This window comes from Rhinolophus hipposideros (assembly GCF_964194185.1).
Source record: "Rhinolophus hipposideros genome assembly, chromosome: 12".
NCBI classification, from domain to species: Eukaryota; Metazoa; Chordata; class Mammalia; order Chiroptera; family Rhinolophidae; genus Rhinolophus; species Rhinolophus hipposideros.
This window is the reverse complement of record NC_138058.1, coordinates 33,485,620-33,510,110: the sequence shown is the minus strand read 5'-3', so window position 1 is coordinate 33,510,110 and position 24,491 is coordinate 33,485,620. Positions and strand designations below refer to the sequence as shown.

Here is a 24,491-nt window from a genome sequence, read left to right as displayed (position 1 = left end):
TGGTGTGTCTTCTGGGGTTCAGCCTCCCTCCATCCAGTTTCTTGCCGGCTGACAGGCAGTCTGATGGTGAACCTGACAATGTGCCAAACTGTCCAGTAACCTTTTCTTTGGGTTTTAAATTCTAAATGTTTTTATTGATCAGAAAGAAACAGCCCTTTGAAGATCATTTAATTTTTGCTTTGAAAGCCTTGACCACCAGTGCCAACAGTTTTGACTTACAGTGTGGTTGGTTAAACTCACATCCATTTGGGAATTTTTCAGAGCTTTAAGTTTCATGGGTCAGCATTGAGCCTTATCTTCTGTTTTGGAAAAAATGGGAAGAACAGCAACATATAATTCTTGTCAAGGTATGAAATATAATTATCTCCCTCATAATGGCTCTCCATTGTCTATAGACTATCTTTAAAAGGTTATCTATAAAAATTGTAACCTTTACTCTAGAATTCAATGTTTTTCATACTTTTCTCCCATCTGTGTCCTATTCCTTTTCTAAAGGAATTATATTTTTCAGCCAAACTGGTCTATTCATTCTCCTCCCTCCCCATAACATGCCAGGCATATTTGTACCTCATTGTCTTCGCACATGATGTTTGCCCAGCCAGAAATGTCCTCTTTCCTATCTCTAGCTTACAAGTCCCAGCTTAATATTTACTTCCCCAGATTAGAATAATGATAAATTATATATCAACATCAAGGAATACTTTTAAAATAAATGACTCACCTTTTCACTGGCAGAAGAAATCTGCACTATAAATTGATAGTAGTTTTGCAAATAAAGTAAAATTTCAGAGGTATCATACAAAAAAATGTGGTTTCTGGACTCTTTTGAAATAGTAAAGATCAGTTAACACTGAGTCCACTTTTCTACAAACAGCAGGCTGGAGCTGAGAAACGAATATTCCTTTGGATGATTCGTGTACTCACTGCTTCTGTCCCACCACTCCTCACGTTCTCTCCAGGCTGCTTTGGCTCTCTATTGGGCCCTCCTGCTCCACAGGCATTTGAACTTAAGGTGGTGGCTATAGAGATAGCCAAGGAAAATGAAAGGACAGTCTTTCAAGGAGAAAAGAGAGAGATTATCACATCATGGTCCTTGGTAATACATGTCTCAATAGCTAAGAAAGGGGACTTTCTTTATACTTACTTCATACCTCCTAATTGATAATAATCAGCAAGAATAACTTATAAAGGACATTTAATCGTGGGTTAGGATTCCAAGAAATGAAATACCTTTCAGGAAGTAATTTTCTGACCTTGGCTCAGAGTGGGGAGTAATCACCAAGACAGTCTGTTTTGAGTCCTGACATTACTTTTTAGGATCCACTTTTCTCCAAAGAGTGAGCCCTTTGGAACAATACAATGGAAGCAAAGGTTTCAAAACAGCTAATATACAGGAGCAGGGATTCATTTTGATCTTAAATATAGTTATTCCTGCTTCTTCCTACAAACATTTTGATTAGGCAATAATAGTTGGTATTTGTCCAATGTTGTAAATATTTTCAAGTTCCTTTATTACATTGCCTCATTTAAGGGTTTCCTAAAATAAAATAAAAAAACACACTACAAGAATACACACTACAAGAATAGATGAAGAAAGTCAGGCTCTGGGAGTTTAAGTAAATTACCCAAATGCATGTGAATATTAAGTGATAGAATTGGACGTCGATCCCAGATCTTCAGATTTCTGGTCTTGTGCTCTGTAATTTTATACTGTCTAGGTCTTTATTATCTTCCTGCAAATGATCTCATCCTGCTTTTGTATGTGTTACCAAAGGAGAGAGGCAATGACGCTAAGTCCATAGCAAGGACACAATAATGTGAGAATTGAATTTTGGAACTGGGTCAGCTTCTGTCTACAATTTATTCAGTCTTCTTTCCCTCTTTGAATAAACTCCTGGGAGGTGGCTAACAGTTTTTTCATGACGTCAAAAGTTTTGATCTACTGAAATTGCCTTTTAAATTGTTTTAATAAATTCTCTCTCTTTTTTCCCCATTAGAATGTGAGCTCCGTAAGGACAGATACTATCTAGTTTGCAGCTGAATCCTCAGTGTCTAGAACTGTAGCTGTCAGGTATAAGACACTCCCAGGTCTTTGATGCCTAATTCACTGACTTAGTGTTTTATGGTCCTCACGTTGAAAACGAGCTGCCCCAAAATCAAATGTTGGTTGCTTTTCTGACGTTCACTTTCTCCTTTAGATCCAACTGAGTGGTTAGCCCTGTAAAGGAGTGTTGACATTGACTCAGAGCTGCTTGGAGTTGAAACAATTATGTTTATGTGCTGCAAGTCTCTGAGTCAGATGGCAGCTACGTATGTCTTTGTTTACCTTTTTTTCTCAATGCTGCTTGTAGTCATCAATATTTTCAAGTCTCTTTAGTTCAGAGGTGCCATATGTCAAGATCTGTCTGTATCATGAAGTGGGAAAGGTCGTGAAGCATTGCTTTATTAGCATGTAGTCAGTCTGAGATTCTGGACTTCACAAAGAAGTCTTCTACAGGGTAAGAGTTCTGTGATAATGTAGGTGAGGGAAATACATAGACATGTTTGAACCAGTGTATCAGCAAGTCTATTATTTCCAAGAACAGAAAGCATATAAATCCAGATGCTAAAAGATTAATGAAAGTTTACTGCTTAGTCCTGAGACATTTCCAGTTTCTTCACGATTGAACCTGGCCTTTTCTGATTCCTAATATTTGAATCCGTTGTGTGGTCTTGTTGAAATAAAGACCTCTATTAAGAAGGGGAAAGAGAGCAAGTAGTGTGCCTGTTCCTTGCAGGGAGAAAAAGACTGTTGAAAGAACACAAAGCTCTCAAGCTGTTAAGTAATACTATAAAAACATGCAGGAATTGATTTACTGTTTTGGGCTTGTCATAGCCTGAAGCAGCTGGTGCTGTTCCCCAATGTGAGAACTTTTTTGTTTCTCCTGGACAGTGTCAGGCTCCATGAGTCTTTCACATGACTATTTGTCACTAAGAAGAGCCAAGTGCCTGTATTGAAGAAAACATAACTGGTAGTTAAAGTGTTTAGCAGAGATTCTTATGAAGTGTCAGGGGACAGGATGTGTGTAACAGGGTAGAAAGACTGACTAACATTTATTAAATCTGTTTTGCACTAGACATGGTGCAGGGTGCTTGGTATTATTTTTCCATTCTCTAGATTTAGAAACCAAGACTCATTGAATGACTTTCCCAAGGTCACACAGTTAATAATAGTGGAGCCAGATCTAAATCCAAATTGTCTAACTCTCAAAACAATGATTTTTTTTTTTAACTACTGCTCTGGTTGCCATGGGAAGTGATGAATCGGGCTCACTTCTTGATCTTCCTATAAAGGGAAACTGACTATAAAATGGCAGAATTTACATACCCCTTTCTAACCTTAACCCTCAAAATTGAACTTTTAAACATAATACTGAGATTTCATAAGTGCTGCAGTGGAGTGAGCTGAGAAGTGTTTTTTCTCCCCGAATTAAAGACGTTTGCAAAAGTATATGCAGTAGTCCTTCCTTATCCACATTTTGTTTTCCACGGTTTCAGTTACCCAAGGTCAACCGCAGTCCTAAAATATTAAATTTCCTCAACCATCGACATCATCTGCTCCTGACTTCCAACCGTCGACATCGTCATAGCCATGGCTTGATGATCCAAGGTCACCTGAAGCAGATGATTCTCCTTCTGACATATCATCAGAAGGTCAATAGTAGCTTAACGCTAGTTCGCAATGCCTACGTCATTCACCTCACTTCCTCTCATCACATAGGTATTTTATCATCTCTCATCATCACAAAAAGAAGGATGAGTACAGTACAGTAAGATATTTTGAGAGAGAGACCACATTCACATTAACTTTCATTCAAGTGAAGAGGTTCAGAACAGGCCTCCCCAAGATGTGCTGCTTTGGCATATGGATCATTTTGAGCTAAAGGCAATCAGACCCTGCGGGCCCAGGAGAAACTTTTACTTCCCCTGTAAAGTATTTAAATTGGAGGCCTTGCCCATAATAAAAGTTATTACCAGAAAAAGCTTTTTATGACCTATCTATGGGGCAGGGCAAACTTCTAATTACTGAACATCTGCTGTTACCATCCTGTAAATGACTTCCCCTCTGAAGCTCCAAGGTACCTTTCCTAAACCTTAGCTCAGAATCTCATATATACCGCATTTTCTCTTTCTGTCTCAAACCTTTCCTGTATGTGGAGTCTCTGACTCTCGTGTATGTAGTTAAATTTGGTTATTTTTTCTTGTTAATCTAATCTGTCTAATGTAGATTAAATTAGACTAGCCCAAAGAACCTAGAAGTGTAGAGGAAAGTTTTCTTCCTACTCCACAACAGTATATTGTTATAATTGGTCTGTTTTATTATTAGTTATTGTTGTTAATCTCTTACTGTGCTTAATTTATAAATTAAACTTTATCGTAGGATGTTGTGTGTAGAAAAGAACATAATATATATAGGGTTTGGTACTACTGGCATCTGCGGTTTTAGGCACCCACTGGGGGTGTCGTGGACATATCCCCCACACAGATAAGGGAGGACTATTGTATGACTTTCTGGAAATTTCCTATTCAGCCATTATGTCCTAAGGAACAGAGGCAAATAGTGACCTTCAGGGTATAGCATCTTCATTGTCATCTATTTATATTTAGCCTCCAGTTGATAATTCCCATTTCTAAAACAGTTCATTTTAATCTAAGTGTTTCTTGGAGGCAGACTCAGACATAGGGTCTTTACCCTGTAAATGACAAAATTAATGGATAGTCTGTCTTAATGTTCATGTTATAGTGTTTTTACTTTTCATTGATGAAGATGAAATAAAGGCTTTGCATTAGAATTTTCTATTTTTTCAGACTACAGATGTGAACCTTCATTTCAGCATAGTGATAAAAACATAATTTTCCATTTACTTTGCTGGAAGCCCCTCCTCAGTTTGAAATTCTGGACACAGGAATTTTCTTGGTTTTTTTTGTTTTTTATTTCTAGGGATTGTTTGACTTTCATTTGAAGTTCTAATTGACAATGGGGAAAACAGAAAAATGGTGGACTATTTGAGTTACTACCATAGGAAAACCCAAAGTAAGTTAGATTCCAAATCTCAAAAGTAGGTTTGTACTTCTGAATTGTTACAGCTACTATAATCCTTTTTTGTTTTGTTTTCATCTAACATAGAGGATTGATTTAACATAAATAGAATAATTTTATTGGTATTTTCTAAGAGAAGATAGGGAGTGTTAAAAAGCAAAATTCAGCCAAATAAATTTGAAGATCTAATTGACTTTAATTAAGCGATTCATGAATCGGACAGCATGCCATCTACCAACTAGAAGAGCGCCCTGAGGGTTGTACAAAACAGAAGACTTTTATAGGAAGAAGGGTGGGGCAAGAGAGCTGTTGACAAAAAGAAAGAAAGGATTATTTTCTGCCTGGACATCTTTTCTTTGGGGGAAGAGAATGGGAAATATTTTTTTTATTATGCAGATTGTCTGTTCTTTCTATTGGTGAAGGGGTGAGAGCGTTCATGTGACAGATTATCCCTTAGTGCTTGACCCAAAAATTCCATATTGGTTGATTAAGATTGTTTCTGGGAGAGGTTGAAGCTGCGATTAGATCAGGTATTAAATCTAGGTTTGATATCTTGGGCTTTTAGCAGGAGTGACAACATTTTGGTCCTGTGGGTTTTTTCTTTAACAGAAGGAAAAGAGTATCATACTAGGGTGGCTCAGGTAGTTGGAGCACTGTGCTCATAACACCAAGGTTGCCGGTTCGATTCCCACATGGGCCATGAGCTGTGTCCTCTACAACTAGACTGAGAACAGCGGCTTGATTTGGAGTTGGGGTGGGGAGGGAGGAGAGGAAAAAAACACACACACAAAGTATCATACTAAAAACAATAGATTGGAAATGCTGTGCATACCAGCTCCTTTGCCCTCTTATGGGTAAGGAAATTATGAAAATGAAGTATGAACACAACTTAAACTATGGACTTCCTGATTTTTCTGTGTTGTTGAATATTTTATCTCTCAATTTGACTATAAGAAAATTTTCTGATTTGGGTATTCTCCTCTTCTTTCTTAGGATTGACAGTGATGGGTTGATAGTAAGGACAGAGTTTGCACCTGAGCCCCTGACTCTGCTTTTAGAGTGTTCATTAGCAATCCCTTAAATAGGTTCACATTCTTGGCAGCTCTAGCCCGGAGTCTTCTTTGTGTTTGGTGCTTTTGGCATACTCTTCAAATCCACTGCGCTGGCCAGTGTCACAGTGAGACCTCAGCAGGAAAGAACAAGCTCACCGTAGCGCCTCTGGTATTCTTCTGCTAGCCAATATGTGTGTACTTCTTGGGCTAGTAAGGCAGCAGCAGGACATCTGGAGGCAGCCATTAGGAGACATCCAGGAAGTGAGATGCTGCTGCCAGTTTCAGGCTGGCAGTGATGTCATCTTAGCCAGTCTAGATTGTTAGAGGCAGTGCGTGGTGTCAGAGTTAGGTACTTCTTTTTCCCTTTGGGAAAGTAGAGATGCTGCTTAACCAACCAATATTATTTTAATGTTTGCTGGGTATGAGATGCTGTGGTTAAATCAGAGGGGTGTAAAATAAAATTTTAGCAGCTCCCAAAAAACTGTTAAATTGCTTTAGATGCATTATCTCATTAAATCTTCACAGCAACTTTACCAGTTAAATCTTTTAAAATGACTACTCCACAGATTAGGAAACCGAAACCTAGCCAGCCACACAGCTAGGAAGTGGTGGGGTTTTGATTTAGATTTGAGTTTAAGTTTATATGACTTCAAAGCCCGTGTTCACTAATTACCAGAGACAGTAATTTGTAAATAGATAGGCATGTGCACACCCATAGAACCTAATCATAAGGAAACATAAGATAAACCCACATTATCATTGTATAAAATAACTAGCTTATATTCTTTAAAAATGTCGAAATCAAGAAACACAAGAAAGGCTGACAGAAATTATTCCAGATTAGAGACGAAAGGTACTTTACATCTAAATGCAATCATTGTGTGATTGTGGATTTGATTTGGGAGCAGGAAAAAAATTTTATAAAGGACATTATTGGGTCATTTGGTAAAACTTAAATAGAGAGACTGGATTAGACACTAATGTTTATCAATATTTCATAACCATGACTATGAAAGATAATATCTTTGTCTTTAGAAAATAAACACTACAGTTTTTAAGGATAAAAGGGAATGACATCCCCTATTTACTCTCAAGTGGTTGTTTGAGAAAGAGAATGACAAGGCAAATGTGGCAAAATGTAAACAACTGAACAACTGGTGAATGTGGGGAAAGAATATAGGAATCAGATTTTTGCCTTCATGTGTGTTTGTGTGTGTGTGTACTTGAAACTATGTAACAAAAAATTTTAAATGCCTTATATTCTACAAATGTGGCTAAAATTCTTCAAAAACCAGCAAAACCCAACTGAGGCACCTCAGCCGGGAGTTAAGGACCATATTCAATTAATTCATGCTTCCTCCATTAGCAAAGAATTGGCCAAACCAAGTTGAGGCGATAAACGTAGAATGCAGTTTCACAGAAGAAATATATGTCATTCTTTCTAGATGTTTTTCTTATCTTAACATACCTAGGGGGGGGACATACCTCACTTTTCTTCAAAATAGTTGTTTTCACTGATATTTTTGTCTTTTTTTTTTTTTTTTACGCCTCAGTTCACATTTCTGGTTTATTGATATAATCTTGGATAGAGTGATAAATGTGTTCTTTTTCAAAAAAGGATAAACTACGAAGTAGAGGAAGCTTTATTTTTACTAATTACTTGTTTGCTTGTTTTATTTATAACAGTGTACATGCTGCCTGCACTCTCTTTAGATTTTCAGTCAGGCCTTAATTATGTGTGACTGAACTATTCTATTTTGGGCACGAGTATCAAGAGCTCTGTTTCCCTTCACTCCATCTAGTCCTGTTTACCTAGGACTTGGCTAGAGAATGGATGTGGGCCAAATATGAAGGACATTACAGGTTTAAACCCACAGTTTAATATCTTTATCTTTTTACATTCCAAAGGTTCATATAAATTATAAATGCAGATGTGATTTTTCTCAAGTTGAACAATTTGATGTTCTTGGGTTAGACACCAAGGCAGCATTGGGAATTCCTCCTGATTATAGATGGCGAGAATCCCAGGTTTCAGAAAGTATTTTGGTTCTGCTGACTGTGATTTGGGTAAAAGGAGGAGGAGTCTCATTCAAGGAGCTCCACACATTAGTCCATAGAACAACAAAGGTAAACCTTGCCTCCAACTCTCCTGGTGATGGAGACAAGTAGCTTATACATATAAAAGTGAATCTTGCCTGCTTTTCCCTCCCCATCGTACTCCCCAAATATACAGAAAGAGAGAGGGAATAAAAGTCCATTTTGCCTCAGAATCAGAACTTTATAATATGTTTCTCTGCCTGGCTCACATGCACTTATTAACTTAGCTGTGCTGTTGCCTCATTACACTTAAAAGAAAGCTAGAAATCTTTCACATGCCACCAGGATATATTCATTCCCTATCCAGATGTTGTTATGGGCCACTTTAGATGGACTAGGTTATCATACTGTCAACACTCAGCTTTCCTTTGAGTCTTAAGTTAACTGAATCATAGGATAACTTTCACCTGTCGGTACTTAGCGACTATTAATGATGCTGCTGATGTTACATATGAATGTGAGTCAGGATTGTGAAATGGTTGAATGCTCAGACTGCAGCCAGACAGACCTGGGTTTAAAACTGCCTCTGTGACTTATCCCCTGTGTGGCCTTACACAAACTGGTCATCATTCCTCACTTTCCTCACACGTAAAATGGGATAAAATTATCCTCACCAATGTAAATTGATGCATATAAAGCACTAGTGTACTGCCTGGCATTTTGTTTGTGTCAGTAAATGTTATTGCTATTGTCATTATTGTAATTTCTGTATCCCCTTGAATTTGCTTATGTCTTCAGTTTTGTCACACTTTTCCGACAATTTCTCCTACTCCTATCTTCCAGATTCACTTATTTTTAATTGTGGCATTTTATTTTTTGGCACTTCATTTTACCCCAGAGTCCAGAGATGATCCTTTCATCCCCCTCAAACTTCTGTGTTCCCTCCTCTGCATCCAAAGTCCACTGAGAGTGGTGACCAAATAAGAAAGCCTATTTCTTCTCCAGTTAGTACCTGACTACCTGTTCTGTCGCTTGCAAAGGAGTGAACTTTTAACTTCTCGTTTCTAGATTTGTGGGCAATTTTAAGTAAATGAGGCCTTCCTTTCCTACATAAATTGGATTAGACGTGTATCAAAACCCATACAATCCATTGCATTGTCTGACAAAGTTTTCCTGCCAAATATAGCTGAAAAGATCGGCCTTGCATCAGATGGACAAGGTCTGTCACTTCTACAGTGTTCAAAGAAGCTTAACCCTAGCTTGGAACAGGGCTGTTACTGAGGTTTCTGGAGATTTTGTGAGGACAACTGACAACAGGAATTAAGTGCTTTAAAAAAGTTAAAAAGCCTCCACTCCCACAAATTCTAATTGTATTAAAAAATAAATTATGGGAATTGAACTTTTAATCAGTTAACTAGAAACTCAAGGGAAAAGAGAAACATTAGTTATCTAGGAAGTTTCAGACCTACCACCAATGGTAAGTTACTGCTAAACAAAGCTAAGGCAACTAACTTCAACTTTACAAGTAGAACATACGTGTTTTACATAAAGTGGCAAAAAGAAAAATTTTTCCCCCCTTCTTCTGCCTCCCCACCCACCACTCTGGTTCAAGCCGTTTTTCTCAGCCTAGTTGTGTAGGACACAGCTCTCTGGCCCATGCTGGTATTATGAGCCTTGCACTCCTACCGGCTAAGGCAGTCAGTCGCCAGTTGGCCGCTCAGAACAGCTCATGGCAGCTCTCCCTGGCTGTCGGCCACTCGCAGCACATGGTAGCCCACGGCAGCACAGCAGCCGCAGCAGCCCTTGGCAGCCCTCGGCAGCCCAGCTCCAGGGAGAGCTGTTATTCACAAGCTGTAGTGGGCACAGCTTACTGGCCCATTGTGGGAATCAAACCAGCGACGCCGGCATTAGGTGCATGGCGCTCCAACCACCTGAGCCACCGGGCCAGCCCAGAATTTTAAAGTAAAATAACATCAGATCTTAATTATTCAGAGTCCTATTATCTATGTTTCTGTTGCTTCACTTCCTCCTCCTTTTTAGGTTCATCTTTTAAATAGTTCCACAAAATAGAAAAAGAAAATGAAATTTAAACTGGTTAATCTGACTAAATCATAGCAACTCTGCAAGAAGTTTTACAGAAAAGGAGATTTCTAGTTAACAGGGCTGTTCCAAGGATCAGATGAGGTCATGCATGTGAAAGTGCTTTCTAAACTGTAAAGCACCACATTGATGTGAGGTATGGTTATTGCATATAAACAAAGGCCCAACACCTTAAATGATGTCAGAATTCAACCCTATATATAATAATAAAGATACAGTCTCCTCTCTTCTGCCACCTCCAGAAGTTTGCAATAAGTTATTTGAGCTAGAGAGACTGATGGCTACAAATCCTTTCTCCTCCCGTCATCCCCATATTCTCTGGTAGAATGGTATGCCAGACCCTGAGTCAGTCACCCGAGCTGGACTTTGGGACATAGTTGGCAAGCAAAGTACTTAATAGGCTCTGAGAGTGAGGATTAGATTTTTTTTTCCCCCCATTTCCAATCCCCTTCCTGGCAGCTTTTATCTGGCAGCCTCCATAGATTAAATGACATTTCAAAATTGAGTTCAGTGAAGATAAGGCCAGACAGATATAGCTTCTGCCAAACTGGGCTGGCAGACCTGACCAGATAGCTTTCGTATATATGTGTTTTTCTTGTTTCTGGACTATTAGAAATTCTTTTCTGTATGCTGCGAACAGCAAGCCTAGAATTGTGTGAGATCATCATCAACCAACCATAAACACTTATCAGATGCTTGATAAACACAGGACTCTCCAAGCATTGGGAATTGTACGCACTGAATTGTGTTCCTTGCAAATTCTTATGTTAAAGTCCCAACCCATAGTATCTCAGAATGTAGCTGTATTTGGAGTTTATTGGAAGCCCAATGCAATTAGTCCCTTTTCCTCATAACCTCAGCAAAAAAAAGAAAAGAAAGAAAAAATCCCCAAATTATCATTTTCCGAATTTGAAAGTCCTTCTATCCTTGGTCATTTCCACCTTTGACCTCTTTACACATTTGCTTCCTCAAGAGAAGGGCTAAGGGAAATGCTGCTTTGTCACTATGTTTATTTCCGCTTAGCTGTGCTATCATTGACTTAAAGCACATTGAGAAAGCTGGGAATAGAGAGATTGGTACTATTGGCAGATCAAGTTGGTGATCCCTCTAGTTGGAGAAAATCTGCAGTTCCAGAATTGGTTTGATTAGTAGTGCTTCTGTCTTCCTCCCCTGGCAAGGACTTTGTCTCATTGCGGAACTCCTTTTTACTGGTTGTATTAAGATGTTTTCCCCCATCGTAATCTGTAGATTATCAAGAACTCTTAGAAAGTGAGTGCCATTGCATATTTTGTTCCTGCCTGACCAGTGGTCAGGATGTTTTTTGTTTTTAATCTTCTTGGTTCCTGTCATGTAAATATATTGTAGTTTGTTTGTCAAAGTTGTTTGCAAATGAGTTTGCTCTGGAATGTACCTCATCAGGAATGAAAGGAACCCCAACTTGAACTTCAAACTAAAATTAGCAACACACTCAAGTGCTGAAGAATTTTATCATTTAGTTTCTCTGAGATTAAAGTGAAATTTCTCCCTCCTTCAGTGTGATTTGCCTTTTCAGCTGTTCAGCAGTTGTCCTCTGGTTCTCTGTCCATTTTCTCATGAGAACTAGTTCTGCTTAGCCAGAAGCTGGTAGGATTTCCTACGGATCAAACCAGAACACCGAAAAGTAGTTTTCTACCCAAATAATTTTTCAGCCAAAGTTTTTCAAAATACAGGAAATCTTAACAGCTAAACCTTAAATCCTGCCGAAAATGAGAAGTCGTAAAATGAACTGGAGCACAGTTTTGTACAACATAGAACTCAGCCAGTGATCTAATTGTATTGAGCTTTTAGTGTTTCTATAACTTGGCTCCATTTTATTTTCTTTTGTTAGGTGTTTCTAAAATAGTTTTGTAAATGTCCTGGTGTTTATGTAAATCAGTATAAAATCAGGCATTTTAAATTAGTTCCCATTCTACTCTGTTACATGTACTACATTAATTGGGTTTGAAAGTGTCCAAATTCAGAGTGTGATATGTCAGCGGGCAATAGTTTGAATCAAAAAACTGGGAATTCTGGGCTTCACATAGCTGGTTCTAGTGTGTTTTTTTTCTGGTGGCAAAATAAAAATTGATGGTACGTCTACCCTTCACTATCCACAGACTGGTAATTGGGAGCAGAATATATGTCAGGCTGCTTTGAAATCTCTGGGGGAAAAAGAATAGTGCTAGTCTTGGTTTAGCAGTACATCCTTCAGCCAGTGGAAGAACCACTCACTCTTGCAAGGTCAAAACTATTTCCTCCCTTTCAGAAACAAGTCAGGGTTGCTTGTGCCAAAATTCATGTTCCTTTTGATTACGCATTGGCCGGACAAGCATGTCTAGTTTTTTTCTACATCATGGCTCTAGCTCTTTTTCTAGTTAAGAAATCTTAAACCAAAAGAATCTCAGGGTCTTGTTCTTGGCATTCTCCCACTTTCTCTCTTAGAAATTCAAACTTTCAATGGACAGTGTTCTTGTCCATTGAATCTCATTGCCTTGTTGGCTCACAGGCCCTGAGCCTGCAGATAAAAATGAAAACACAGCAGCAGAAAGATGTATGAGGTGTGATCAAAAACTACAGTGAATGTTTAAATAGAAAAAATTATTACAGTAAAAGGCACAATGCCATTAATGCCCCTCAAAACTTTCCCCCTCACTTCAAACACACTTATCCCATCATTCTTGCCACTTGCTGAAGCAGCTGTGGAAGTCCTCGTTCGTGAGTGTCTTTAGTTGCACTGTCATGGCTGCCTTGATGTCCTGAATCAATTCAAAGTATTTACCTTTCATGGTCATTTTGACTTTGGGGAAGAACCAGAATACAGTGAATAAAGTGGATGAGGACACACCATAATGTTCTTATTTGACAGAAATTGTACCAGAAGCAATGTGTGACATGGAGCCTTTCCCCATTGAGATCACAAAATACCGTGAATGCCGCTGCCACGTGCCATCCAACAGAAAGGCAGGGATTTTCAATATGGGAAGTGGTGTTTCAAACCTTAGTAACTGTGTGACAAGTTTCAACTTGTTCGGTGCAGTCAGTCAGGTGTGAGCTATGGTTGAGAGAAGGTGTGTTTTTAAGTGTGTTGTAAATCATCCTCCATCATGACAACACTCCATGTCACACATCACTTCTGGTATACAGCAATTTCTGTAAAATAAAAACATTACAATGTGTCCTCATCCACCTTATTCACCCTATCTGACACCGTGTGACTCCTGGCTCTTCCCCAAAGTAAAAATGATCCAGGACATTGAGGCAGCCATGACAGCGCAACTAAAGACACTCAAGAAAGAGGACTTACAGAACCGCTTCAGAAAGTGCAAGAACAGCGGGATAAGTACGTTCCAAGTGAGGGGGAGTATTTTGAGGGAGATTAATAGCAATGTGTCTTTTATTGTAATACATTTTGTTTTTTAGTTAAACATTCACCATATGTATTGTTTGATCACACCTTGTATTGGTGTTTCTGTAAATTCAACCTTTGGTTTTCAGTGAGATTGTCTTGCTAATGCTCCCTTAGTAAAATTACCTAGGTTTTCCTGGTGCCTAGCAACTTCAGTGATGCAGGTGATTGGAAAGGCATGGAGAGTATGGATCTGGGATCTGAGTAGCTTAAGGTCTTCACCTGTGGCTCTGAGCATGTGGTGTGGGTTATGGGGTAAGGAGAAGGATTTGCCTATGGTACTTTCCTAGTTCTTTTATAGTTTCTGTCCTACCTATACCTCATAGTGTAGTGGTAGATATCCTGTGTTTTAAGGAAGGTTTCTTGGGTTCATTCTTCCTGAAAGAAAATAAATTTCCTGATTTAAGTAATAAAAAGGTGTTAATGACTTTTTGTGTTACTTCTCCTGGGAGTATTTATCTTTTAAAAGACATCTAGGCTGAGAACAGTAGGCCTGGTTACTAAAGGAAGGGAAATATTTGGAATAAGAAGATCTTTTTTATTTAAATTGCACCATATGGTATGACTTTCAAAAGTAGTTATGTGAAGTCACAATTAAAGTTTTTCCCAATAGCTGTAATCTACTTTTCTGTAAAACTTCTTGCGGAGTTGCTATGATTTAGTCAGATTAACCAGTTTAAATTCACTTTCTTTTTCCATTTTGTGGAAATGTTTAAAAGAGGAACCCAAAAAGGAAGAGGAAGTGAAGCAACAGAGACACAGATATTAGGACTCTGAATAATTAAGAGCTGATGTTATTTTATGTTAAAATTTTGCCACTTTATGTAAAACACCTATGTTCTACTTGTAAAGTTGAAGTTAGTTGCCTTAGCTTTGATTAGCAGTAACTTACCATCAGTGGAAGGTCTGAAACTTCCTAGATAACCAATGTCTCTCTCCCCCCTTGAGTTTCTAGTTAACTGATTAAAAGTTCATTTCCCATAGTTTATTTTTTAAATATGATTAGAATTTGTGGAGTGGAGGCTTTTTAACTTTTTTAAAGCACTTAATTCCTGTTATCAGATTGTCTTCACAAAATCTCCAGAAAACTCAGTAATTGTTCAGTAATGGTTAATGCTTTTATCCTGCACTGGTAGTGCCCTGTACTTTTCTAGGAGATTGTGGGAATATGGATAAACCCTTCCTATAGAAGCTACTCTGGCTCTGAAAGCAACTAGTTTGTGCTGAGCCATTGCTTTTTCATTTATTAGAGTGAATCCATTTCGTTTTTGGAGACTCTGTCACAGTCCCACATAGCTCTTAGCACATTTCGGAGACCAGTTCAATTTTGGGGTGAGTCATTTTAATTTACTTGTTTGGTCATTAAGTTGCAATCGTAGAGCTCCAAAAGAATCTGATTTCAGTCTTTTTCATCCTCATAGGATAATTTATACTGATTTACAGTATAACGTTTTTTCCCTTTTGGAAAATTGGGTTAGCATGTTCTTTACACAGTAAATGCAGGACTTGTCGTCTATTATATTTGAAATGAGAATTTCTTCAGGATAAAAAGGTGAAGTGAGTATCATTGGTTGTAATATGTTGCTAAATTCTTTTGCTGAAAGATTTAAAAAAGATTATAAATCACAAGTTTTCTTTTTTAAAGTATTGTTTAAACTACAGTATAAGCTATCCATTGCTTTAGATATAGCACATAAGAACAGGATACATAGAGATAAGGCCACGTTTCTGATATCAAGACCTTTGATGCAAATTCTTAATGAAATCTCATCTTCCACAGTTGTTACTATTGTTCTTTTTCTTCTTTAGTACAAAGTGCTACTATACAAGATTTTGGTATCAAATGATAAAAGAAAACAAATACTGTTTCTGGTTTTGTTATTTACACTTGGGGGGCAGCCTTCTTACCAACTTAAGCATGATGAAAATCCTTGCTCTGCTCATCTTTGGAGTTGGATTAGGTGATTATATACTTTGGCAGTCTGAAGAGACTCATCTTTATGTTTATACTGAGTTAGTAATTGAGGCCAGAGAGTAAAGTGAGAAATGAAGAAATAATACCTCCACATAGAAAATATTGGACATGGCAGAGAAGGAGTTGGGAGTTAGGGAATAAATATCTTGACTTCTCTCTCCTCTTTCCTGAACCCAACTGTAAGCCAGAAAACAGTGGAGTGACACAATCTTAGAGAACATCTTCACAAGGCGTGGAACAAGCCAGAGAAGGTTAGAAAATAGATATGAAAGGACAAGTGGAAAATAATCAGCACAGTTTTCAGGGAACTATAAAATTTTAATTTGGGGTTAATGGTTCCTTAGGAAGCAACTTGGAAGATCCTTTGCCACAGAGAAGCTATTTTGAGGTCTCCTAAAGGAGTTCGGGAACATTATCAATGATAATTCTGAGAAACCCACAGGAAGTATGGGAATGAGTAGTGAACACAGGTTTACTATGAAGATGTTTTGAATTTCTCCAGTGGGCAGTGTTCAAAGCTATTGGGTATCTTATTTATTATATAATCGCTCTTCAAGAAGCCATTGCCAGTTTTGACCTTTGCCACGTGTTCTTGTTTTCTCTCCTATTGTTAAACACAGAAGAATGGCAGAGCTGTAGGTCAGAGGGTTAATGTAAGTTTATGAAAGGACAGCCCAAACAGAGGGATAGGTATGGCTAAAGTTTTTGTTCAGCCAAGAGTACCTTTGTGTCAATAAATAAAACCAAAAGAAAAATTTGGGGAATAACCCTTGGGAAATGTGGCCAGCTGTATATGACCTTCTTGAATCACTATCAGTTAGTGGGATCAGATCCTAAGGCACCTTTTCCCACTCTTACTCTTCATTTCCCAACTTCAGCATTTTTTAAAGAAACCACAACATGTTAGAACTTGCCAAAGTTGTAATGCTCAATCTGTCCAATAAATTGGGGATAAAGCTTTGGAAATTTTGCATGGAAAATAATAATACAGAAAATAGGTTATGAGATTTCTTTTTTGTTTTATGTTGAATTTATTCTAAATGGTTCCACTTAGGTATTTAATAAGTCAGAGTCCATTTTTATATTCTGTTTTTAGCTTTTTGTCCCTGTGGTATTGTTATGCCAAAGAATTGCTCAGGGTATGCTTATGGGCGTAGATAAGGCAGTTATTTAAAGGGACATCCTATAGAAAGAGGTTAGTTACTTAGTATGTAGATGGAGAAAACCAAACTCTTGCTTGATAGCAGTCTTCAATTACTATATAAACTAATAACCAGTTGTACTCTCTGTACCTGCTAGGAAATGAGTTTAAGCTAAAGCATTAAAAATTGAGGCTTGACTAATTAAGAATTTCCTGAAGAATGTTAGAGTGGTTACCTGGGGAAGGGTCCTTAGCAACCTGTGAGATGTTCTTCTCTGGAAGTCATTAAAGCTAGCTTGGTTTTTTGTTGTTGTTGTTGGTTTTGAGAGGATGGCTTCTCAAGGATCTCTTCTTAGGATTTTATGACTTTTTAGCTTTTGCACTTGGAGGGAATATTTGAATCTTTTGCCAGTGCTTTCTTTTCTAATTTAAAATAGTTATTTAAATCCTTGAGCTTAAGACACTGCCGTACTCCCCATGATCACAAAGTACATACATACTCATAGTGATGTGCTCACTTTTTCATCTGCTAACCACTTTCTGACTCTACCCTACGCTGTATCTACATTCTACTGAAAAGAAGCAGGTTCTCATTCTTGACTTAGATACTTAAATACAGGAAGTTGGTCTTATCATCTCTCATTATTATGATCAGTTAGGCCCAGATCAGGGTGGATGACTTTGAAAAACAAAATGAGATGTTTCAGATTGTACTTTCTGTGCCTAGCTAAATAAGCATGACCTGCATTTCTAAAGATATTTTCAAGTGCATTAGATGCACTTTATAGGGTACTCCAACCAAATGTGAAATCTGAAAAAAAGCCCCATGTGTTAAGCCCCAGTGTAAAGACTATTGAATTCCTGATAAAATATTGATCACATAACTAGATGTAGCTAGGCATTGATAATACAGTTTCAGATAGACAGTTTTTTCAAGAGTTAGATGTGGTTATTCTCGTATGTATCTTTCTAAGACTGTTAGTGTGCGTTGTTTCAAGGGGTGAGAGATGAAGGTTGGGAGTAGATAGAAAATATTTGTTTAACTTTTGATTCTCTTTATCTAGCCTGCGATTTCTCTTTAGTATTTGATTTCCCTTAAAAATAAACTGAGCTTCATTAATACTTACGAGGTCCAATCAAAGATAATGCGAGTACTAAAACCTACAACAAACTAACGACCCCTATTCAGAAAAGATCCTGGGTATTTAGTAATAAACTCTGCTCAAGTATTCTTATCTCTATGAGCATTGTGTTTGATAATCTCTTCCCATATAAGTGGAAAACCAGGTGATTATCTTTGTAACAGACTTTCCTTCACTGAGGTGAGTGGTGGATTACATCATCTTTTTCTGCCAATTTCCTGAATATATATGTTAGACTCTGGTAATTATTAGTTTCTAGACCATTTTTGCAAAGGCCGAATGTTGAAAAATGCTTTAAAGTTAAGCTAAACAGCTCGATAAGACTGATTGAACAATAAGAGGCTTTCAAATCTGAGACCTGTTCTTAATTTAGCCAACTGCACTGCCTAATTTGCCATAAATTTGCTCTTCTTTCTAAAAGGAGATAACCTCTCCTGTAGCTCAAACACAGGAAGCTTCCTTCTTGTTTTAAATTGGTTTTTGCTTTTGACTAAATGAAAACCTGGGTTTCTAAGCACACATGTAAGACTATACCCCTCATCTATCCAAATACATGTTCGAGGAGAAAGGTTCCTGTAATCAGGGAAAGCTGCTTCCCTCCCTTTGGGAGACCCTCATCTGAGAGGCCCCTTCTTTCTCTCTGCACTTCTTTTTCCGGAGGGATGGTCAGTGCCATCAGGACAGACTCAGCACAGCAGCTTAGCAACAGCAAAGGTACCTTTTCAAAGTCACCTCCTGAAGGTTCTTCTAGCTGATGACAGAGTGACTCGCTCCCTCTGAAGAGGCTTGTGGTTGTCTTTTACCTGCCACTTTGCGGATGGGAGTGGGAAATGCCGTAGTATTTATAGAGAGGAAAATATAAAGAAAAAAAGCACTGATCTGGTGGCTCTGCCATCAACAGGTGGACAACAGGCATGTCATTTAACATGCCTGGGCCCTCCGTTTCACTATCTAAAAAGCAAGGCAGTTGGATTCTATGATTTCTAATCATTTATACTGCTCTAAAAATGGCATGATTGTGGTCCTGAAGGATCTTGAATATAGTCACTCTTGGATATATAATTTGCCCTTGTCTCTTAAGACAGTGTGCACCTAGGATTTGTTTAGTACACATAAAATTTCGGTTGCCTTTCTTGAAAAGCCTCCTTCTTTGCTCAGTCATCCTCAATCATCATGATTGATCATCCTAACAATGATTGTAGGGAATATGTTTGAGGGAAATCTTGGGAGAGCTGGCTTGCAGCAAGTGGAAAGGCCCAAGAAATGTTTAAGGCTGTTTCAAGATCTGGTTATCTTTCAGTTATATGGTTGTTGTTTCCTAAGTCACTTGGTCACAGCTTGTAACAATCTCTAGTATAACTGGTAAATCCAAGTTAGCCCAATTCCCAGCTGACACAGAGCCAATACAAACCCTCCTTCCATTGTCATACTCCAGGGTGCTGTGGAGATAGTATGGACTTTGGAGTCAACCAGAGCTGGGAGTTCACAGTGTGACTCTGCCTTTTTCTGTTTTTGTATTACAGCTTAACCTCCCTGTGCCCCTGGGCCACTGTCTGTAAAACAGCAATACTTAGGTATTTACCTTAAAGATTATTATGGGATCAAACATGTTGACAGACGAGATCCTGGAATACCTCTTTAACATTTATGAAACACCTCATAGAAGTAGTTTCATTTAGGGTGTTGTGTTGGATTTCCTTTGCTAGGTAAACTATCAGTTAGGTGTAGAGGCTTGAGTCAGGCCTGCTGGGTCTTTGGGGCTGGGTCACACCAGATCCAGAGCCTTGGCTATCTTGAGGGTCTCTTCTAAAACATCCTTTTATGTTTTCCAGGAATCTGAATTTCTCTGTTTGGAATTTGATGAGGCCCAGGTTAACCAAGTCCTGAAGAAGCTCTCAGAGGTAGAAGAAAGTATCGGCACACTGATGCAGCGACCTAACTGAAGATGGAGTTGTCGAAGCAAAGGTGTTCAGATCCCTCACCACTGACCTGTTTTTTTCTTTTTTAAATATTATGAACCCATTAGTATTAAATCCTCAAATTCAAATCTTGCCTGCCTCTGCTTGCTGGGATTTATTTCTTCCTTTCACTCTTACATTTGTTCTGCTGCAGAGGTTCTTATACTTCAGCAGGCAGAGGCACTTGTAAAAGCATTTTTTTAAAAAGGAGGTTTCCAGGACCCTATCCCCAGAGACTTGGATTCAGTAAGACTGGGCCGGAGTTAACTTCTGAAACCCTTGCTGTGGTGGTTTGTTCCTGGGTGGGATTTTAGGAATTTATACATGATAAATTATGCAAGAAGTAGAAAAGAGGGAAGAAAACATTTTGCTTGTGAAAATAAATATAAGGCTGACCAAATGCCATTGATCTTGAGCTAAGGCCTGGAGGAGTCTGCCTAAATAACCTAGGAGAGATTTACTGATCCTACTTAGTCAATAAAACCAGAGATGCTTCTGGAACTAATTCAGGTATTTGGCTTAGTTCTGCCCACACGGGGGCGAGGGGAGGGGGGAAAGAATGGTTGTCTGATTTGATCTGAGCTACTGAGAAACATGGGCTTTTCTGGAACCTAGAACTAAACTGGCCTCATCATAAAGTGACTCTCTTTGCTTACCTCAGGTCAGGATTGTGGGAAGAGAAAAATGTCTACTGAAGTGATATGAGGTTTTTTACCTCAGAAAATTTTACTTGAGTGATCAAATAAAACCCTCTTCAAGAAAATTTCTTCAAAAAAACTAGTGTAAAACCTAGATCCTAGTAGAGAAGTTATATAAAACACCAAGATTATTCTTAGAGGAGGAAGCTGTCCACCAGTATATTGAGGCTATGGTCTTTGTTAAACAGATTTTATTATCTGATATTGAAAATATTCAGAAACATTTGCCTTTGGGATGTAATATGTTCAAAAAATTGTAGTTCTTTTAGTCTGTGGTTACATCATATGTCAGTTCTAATGAGTTTATTCCAGGGCAGGAATAAGTCCTCTTCTGTTAAGCATTTTCTCCTAAAAAACGGTTTGGAGACATTTTAGGAGCTCTTCCAACACCCAAGCTGGCTCCTCCCTGATTAAATCCTTCCTAGCAGTTAGCAAACAATGACCAGAAGGTTTTAAATGGAGTCCCAGCGGACCCTTCAGAAAACGTCTTGAAATAGTAGTACAGTAGTGTATTTTGGCCAGAGAACTGTTAAAACTTGCATTGTGATCCCAGGGCTACTGTCATATGATCCAAAGAATTTAGATAATGTCTGCTGCTGTAAAATGGAGGTAAAGAATATCTCATCAGATAATGAGATTCCAGATGCATTGGAAGGAAGAACTGTAGCTACCGTGTTGTTAGGATTAACTCACATATCCAATGAAAGTTTGTGGAAGCCTAAAGGAACAGTCCGTGGGCCCTCAGGGAGAGGAAATCATTGTTATGGTTTGAAGCTCTGTTTAGGTTATTTTGTGAAAATAATGGCCACAAAAGTAGACATGGGCTTTTTTATTGTATTCCCAAACTCGAGGTCATTGGAAAAACTGTTAACGTATACTGAGTTTTTCATCATTATTATCATCATCATAAAAGAAACTGGTTGCCTGCCGAAGGTTAACATTAAGCACTTTTGAATGCAAGTGGTTTTGGACAGGATTTGTTTGTGTGTGTTTTGTATTTACTGGTGATTTTTTAAATTTCTGATTACCGAAGAAGTATATGTTTATTATATCTATTATGAAAATACAGAACACACTAAGAACGGTTAAATGACCCATCAACCTAATACATAGAGATAACAGAAAGAAGACTAGAACTGGAAGAAGAGTTGACTTTCCCTGCATAAATTCCTGGAAGTGGAGTACACTGTTTTTAAGACTCGTAAATGCTGCCAAATTACCCTCCAGAAAGGTTATGTCAGTGTATAGTCCCTCTAAGAAAGTATGAGAATAAATCACTCCCCTTCTTGCCTAATTGGATATTATCTGTTTTGTATTTACTGGGGACAAACTTTGTTTTGTAAATCTTTGCAAGGGACATTTACTTAAACCAGGACATCTCCCTGGAGAAAGGACCAGGGAAGAAGAAAACTGGCATAAGGGTTCCAGCAGACCCCACTAGGTCTCTGTAATCCTAAATTAAAACCACTTTATTTTAGGGCAAAATAAAAATAATCCACAGCCTGAATCGGGCCTTATAGAAATTGTACCTTCTTGAGCAATAAGCACTTGTCTGTTTAGAAACAGCGCAGGCAAGCCAAAAGATGCTTTCGGAATAAAGTCAGAAAGAAAACGTCAGTAGTTTCTTGTTGATAAGGGCAAAGGACTCGGTCTTTTCTTCAAGACTGGCTTTTCTTGGAAGCTCTGGTTCTTAGCAGCTCCCTCAGCGAAGGCTTCATTTCTACCATCACAGCCTCCCCTTTCCTTTATATAACCTCTCTTCCCCCAGTCTTATTTTAATGATGATTCAAAAAGAATTACAGCATTTTAAAATGTAGTTTAACTTATTCTCCCCCAAGTGCAAGAAGGCAGTGAAAAGCAAAAGATGACAGGCACCTAGTATCTGAACTTTTAAATAGCTGACATTGTGGCAAGCTATTAGTTACTGGAATTCTTTTTTTAGACCTGAGTGAAAATTTGGAAAACAGAATATAAATAGAAATTAAAGGAAAATAAATGTTAAACAGAATGTTAGAAAATATTTTTTTTCTGAAGTACACAATAACTATCAAGGCTAGTGAATGGACAAGGATATAGAAGGAAGCCTTCTAGAGTCAGCTCAGAAATAAATGGATTATTTTCCTAAAAGAACAGGATGTTGGAAGGGATGGGCCGTTATGGGACAATTGCCACCTTATAATTCTTAGCTATCCAATTTTCCAACCAATGTTTTGAAATACTTTAAATGGTGATTTAGCCAGCAGAAGAGAAATCCCAAATAGAACATAATTAGTTTGAGCTTAGTTCTAGTTACAAAGTATATAGTTTTTTAACCTCGAAATTTGAGAAATAGCAATTTTTATCTAAATGCAGTCAGTTCTCCTTTATCTGGGGTTGGCCATAATTGTTTCTCATAGCATCACAACTGTATGCAGCACTGAGCTAGGCTTTGTTACAAAGGAATCTGCCTGTGCCTGCTTCCTGTCGGATAATGGTGCCAACTCACATAACTTGCAAGTTCACCACATACATTATCAGAGTAAAATACTAAACCTATACGTGAGCAGCTAGCAAACTGGCTATTTACATCACTTACTCACCAAGGACTATGATTAGATCTCTTCTTGGCTAGTTTTCTATTTCCTGCTGGTGTTAGAGTTTCAAGTTCTGTTGATTCTCAGGATGCAGAGGTGGGGGGAAATGGAAAGGGGAATAATATGGATTTGATAGCACAAGTAAAGTAAGAGATTATACTATTAGTTTAAAAGAAATTTAGGCTGAAAGATGAAAGTAGTTAAAATCCTTAATGCTGTTGTTATACTGTTTTTATATTAAAGAAATAAAGTTGGCGGTTTTATGTAATTCATATTCTGGCTGTTTTTAGAACCATGGCAGAGATTTGGCACTGACCTCAGAATGACTGATTTGGAGGCTTTTGGTAGAAGCTACTTTATCATTTTGTCAAAATGGGGAACTGGCTGGCCAGACAGGGCAGAGGACTTGTACACTGCCATGGTCAGAAAGAAACCTCAGGGTACTGTCTTTCAGTTCTGTATTCTGGTTGCCAGACCCTCCAGAAGAATAATATGTGCTTGTAAAAAAAAAAAAAAAATCTCTGTCCTTGCTCGTGTTTAGATGATGACAATTCCCATAGTGATGACTTTGTATGCAGATGTGACCTTGAAAGGAGTGGGGTCAATTTTCACTTGTAACCTGCATCCACAGTAGACCTGTTTGCAGAGGCTGCTGATGCTCTCTGTAGAGCCTAATGCTGCTTCTGGTGGCCTTGGCCTCACTGTCCGCTCAGTGCCGCCCATCTCTGGGTACCATGTGCAAGGTAAGTCTGCTGCCGCAGGGAGCTTCCTGGCTGTCCACAGGACCCAGGTAGGCAGCAGTTTCTTGTTATCCTAGCTGGACAACCATGACCCAAGCTTGCTAAATACTGGCCATTGATTCATTGTTAACAATGTCTGTAGTAAACTCCGTAGCAGCTGCTGCCTCACTAGTATGGTTTTCTCAGCATGGTCTCCCCACAGTGCTATAGAACAGAGAGCAGATTTTTTTTTTTTAACATTTTAATTATGAAAGTAATGCATGCTCATTGAACATTATTAATAATTATTTAATTTTTAAATCATTACAGAATTATATGGAGCAAAACTGAGTCTCCCATGCCTTCTGCTTTTAAAACTATCTCTCTTCAGAAGTAGTTGCTGTTAACAGTTTGGTGTGTTTCCTGCCTGACACTTTGTTACACAAAAATAAGGGTGTGTCTGTGTGTGTATTTATATATGTGTATATGTATGTGTATATATATTTATATAGTTACATATAGTTACAAATAGTTATATGTTCAGGTATACCTTCAAAACATCATTTTAGTGGTTTTTTAACTTTGGATGACA

General features: G+C 38.2%; 1 protein-coding gene across 3 annotated transcripts in view; it reads left to right on the top strand.

The window, feature by feature from the left end:
• COMMD1 (copper metabolism domain containing 1) overlaps nt 1-23,682 on the top strand; it is a 113,774-nt gene extending 90,092 nt beyond the window's left edge. The window contains exon 4 of one of the 3 annotated variants that reach the window (XM_081069138.1): nt 19,784-23,682. In XM_081069138.1, the coding sequence (XP_080925264.1) occupies nt 19,784-19,894 (111 nt within the window). In that variant the 3' untranslated portion in view covers nt 19,895-23,682. The remainder of the gene's footprint in view (nt 1-19,783) is intronic. The other 2 variants (XM_081069139.1, XM_081069132.1) reach the window with 2 other exon arrangements.
• Nucleotides 23,683-24,491: the final 809 nt, after the last annotated feature.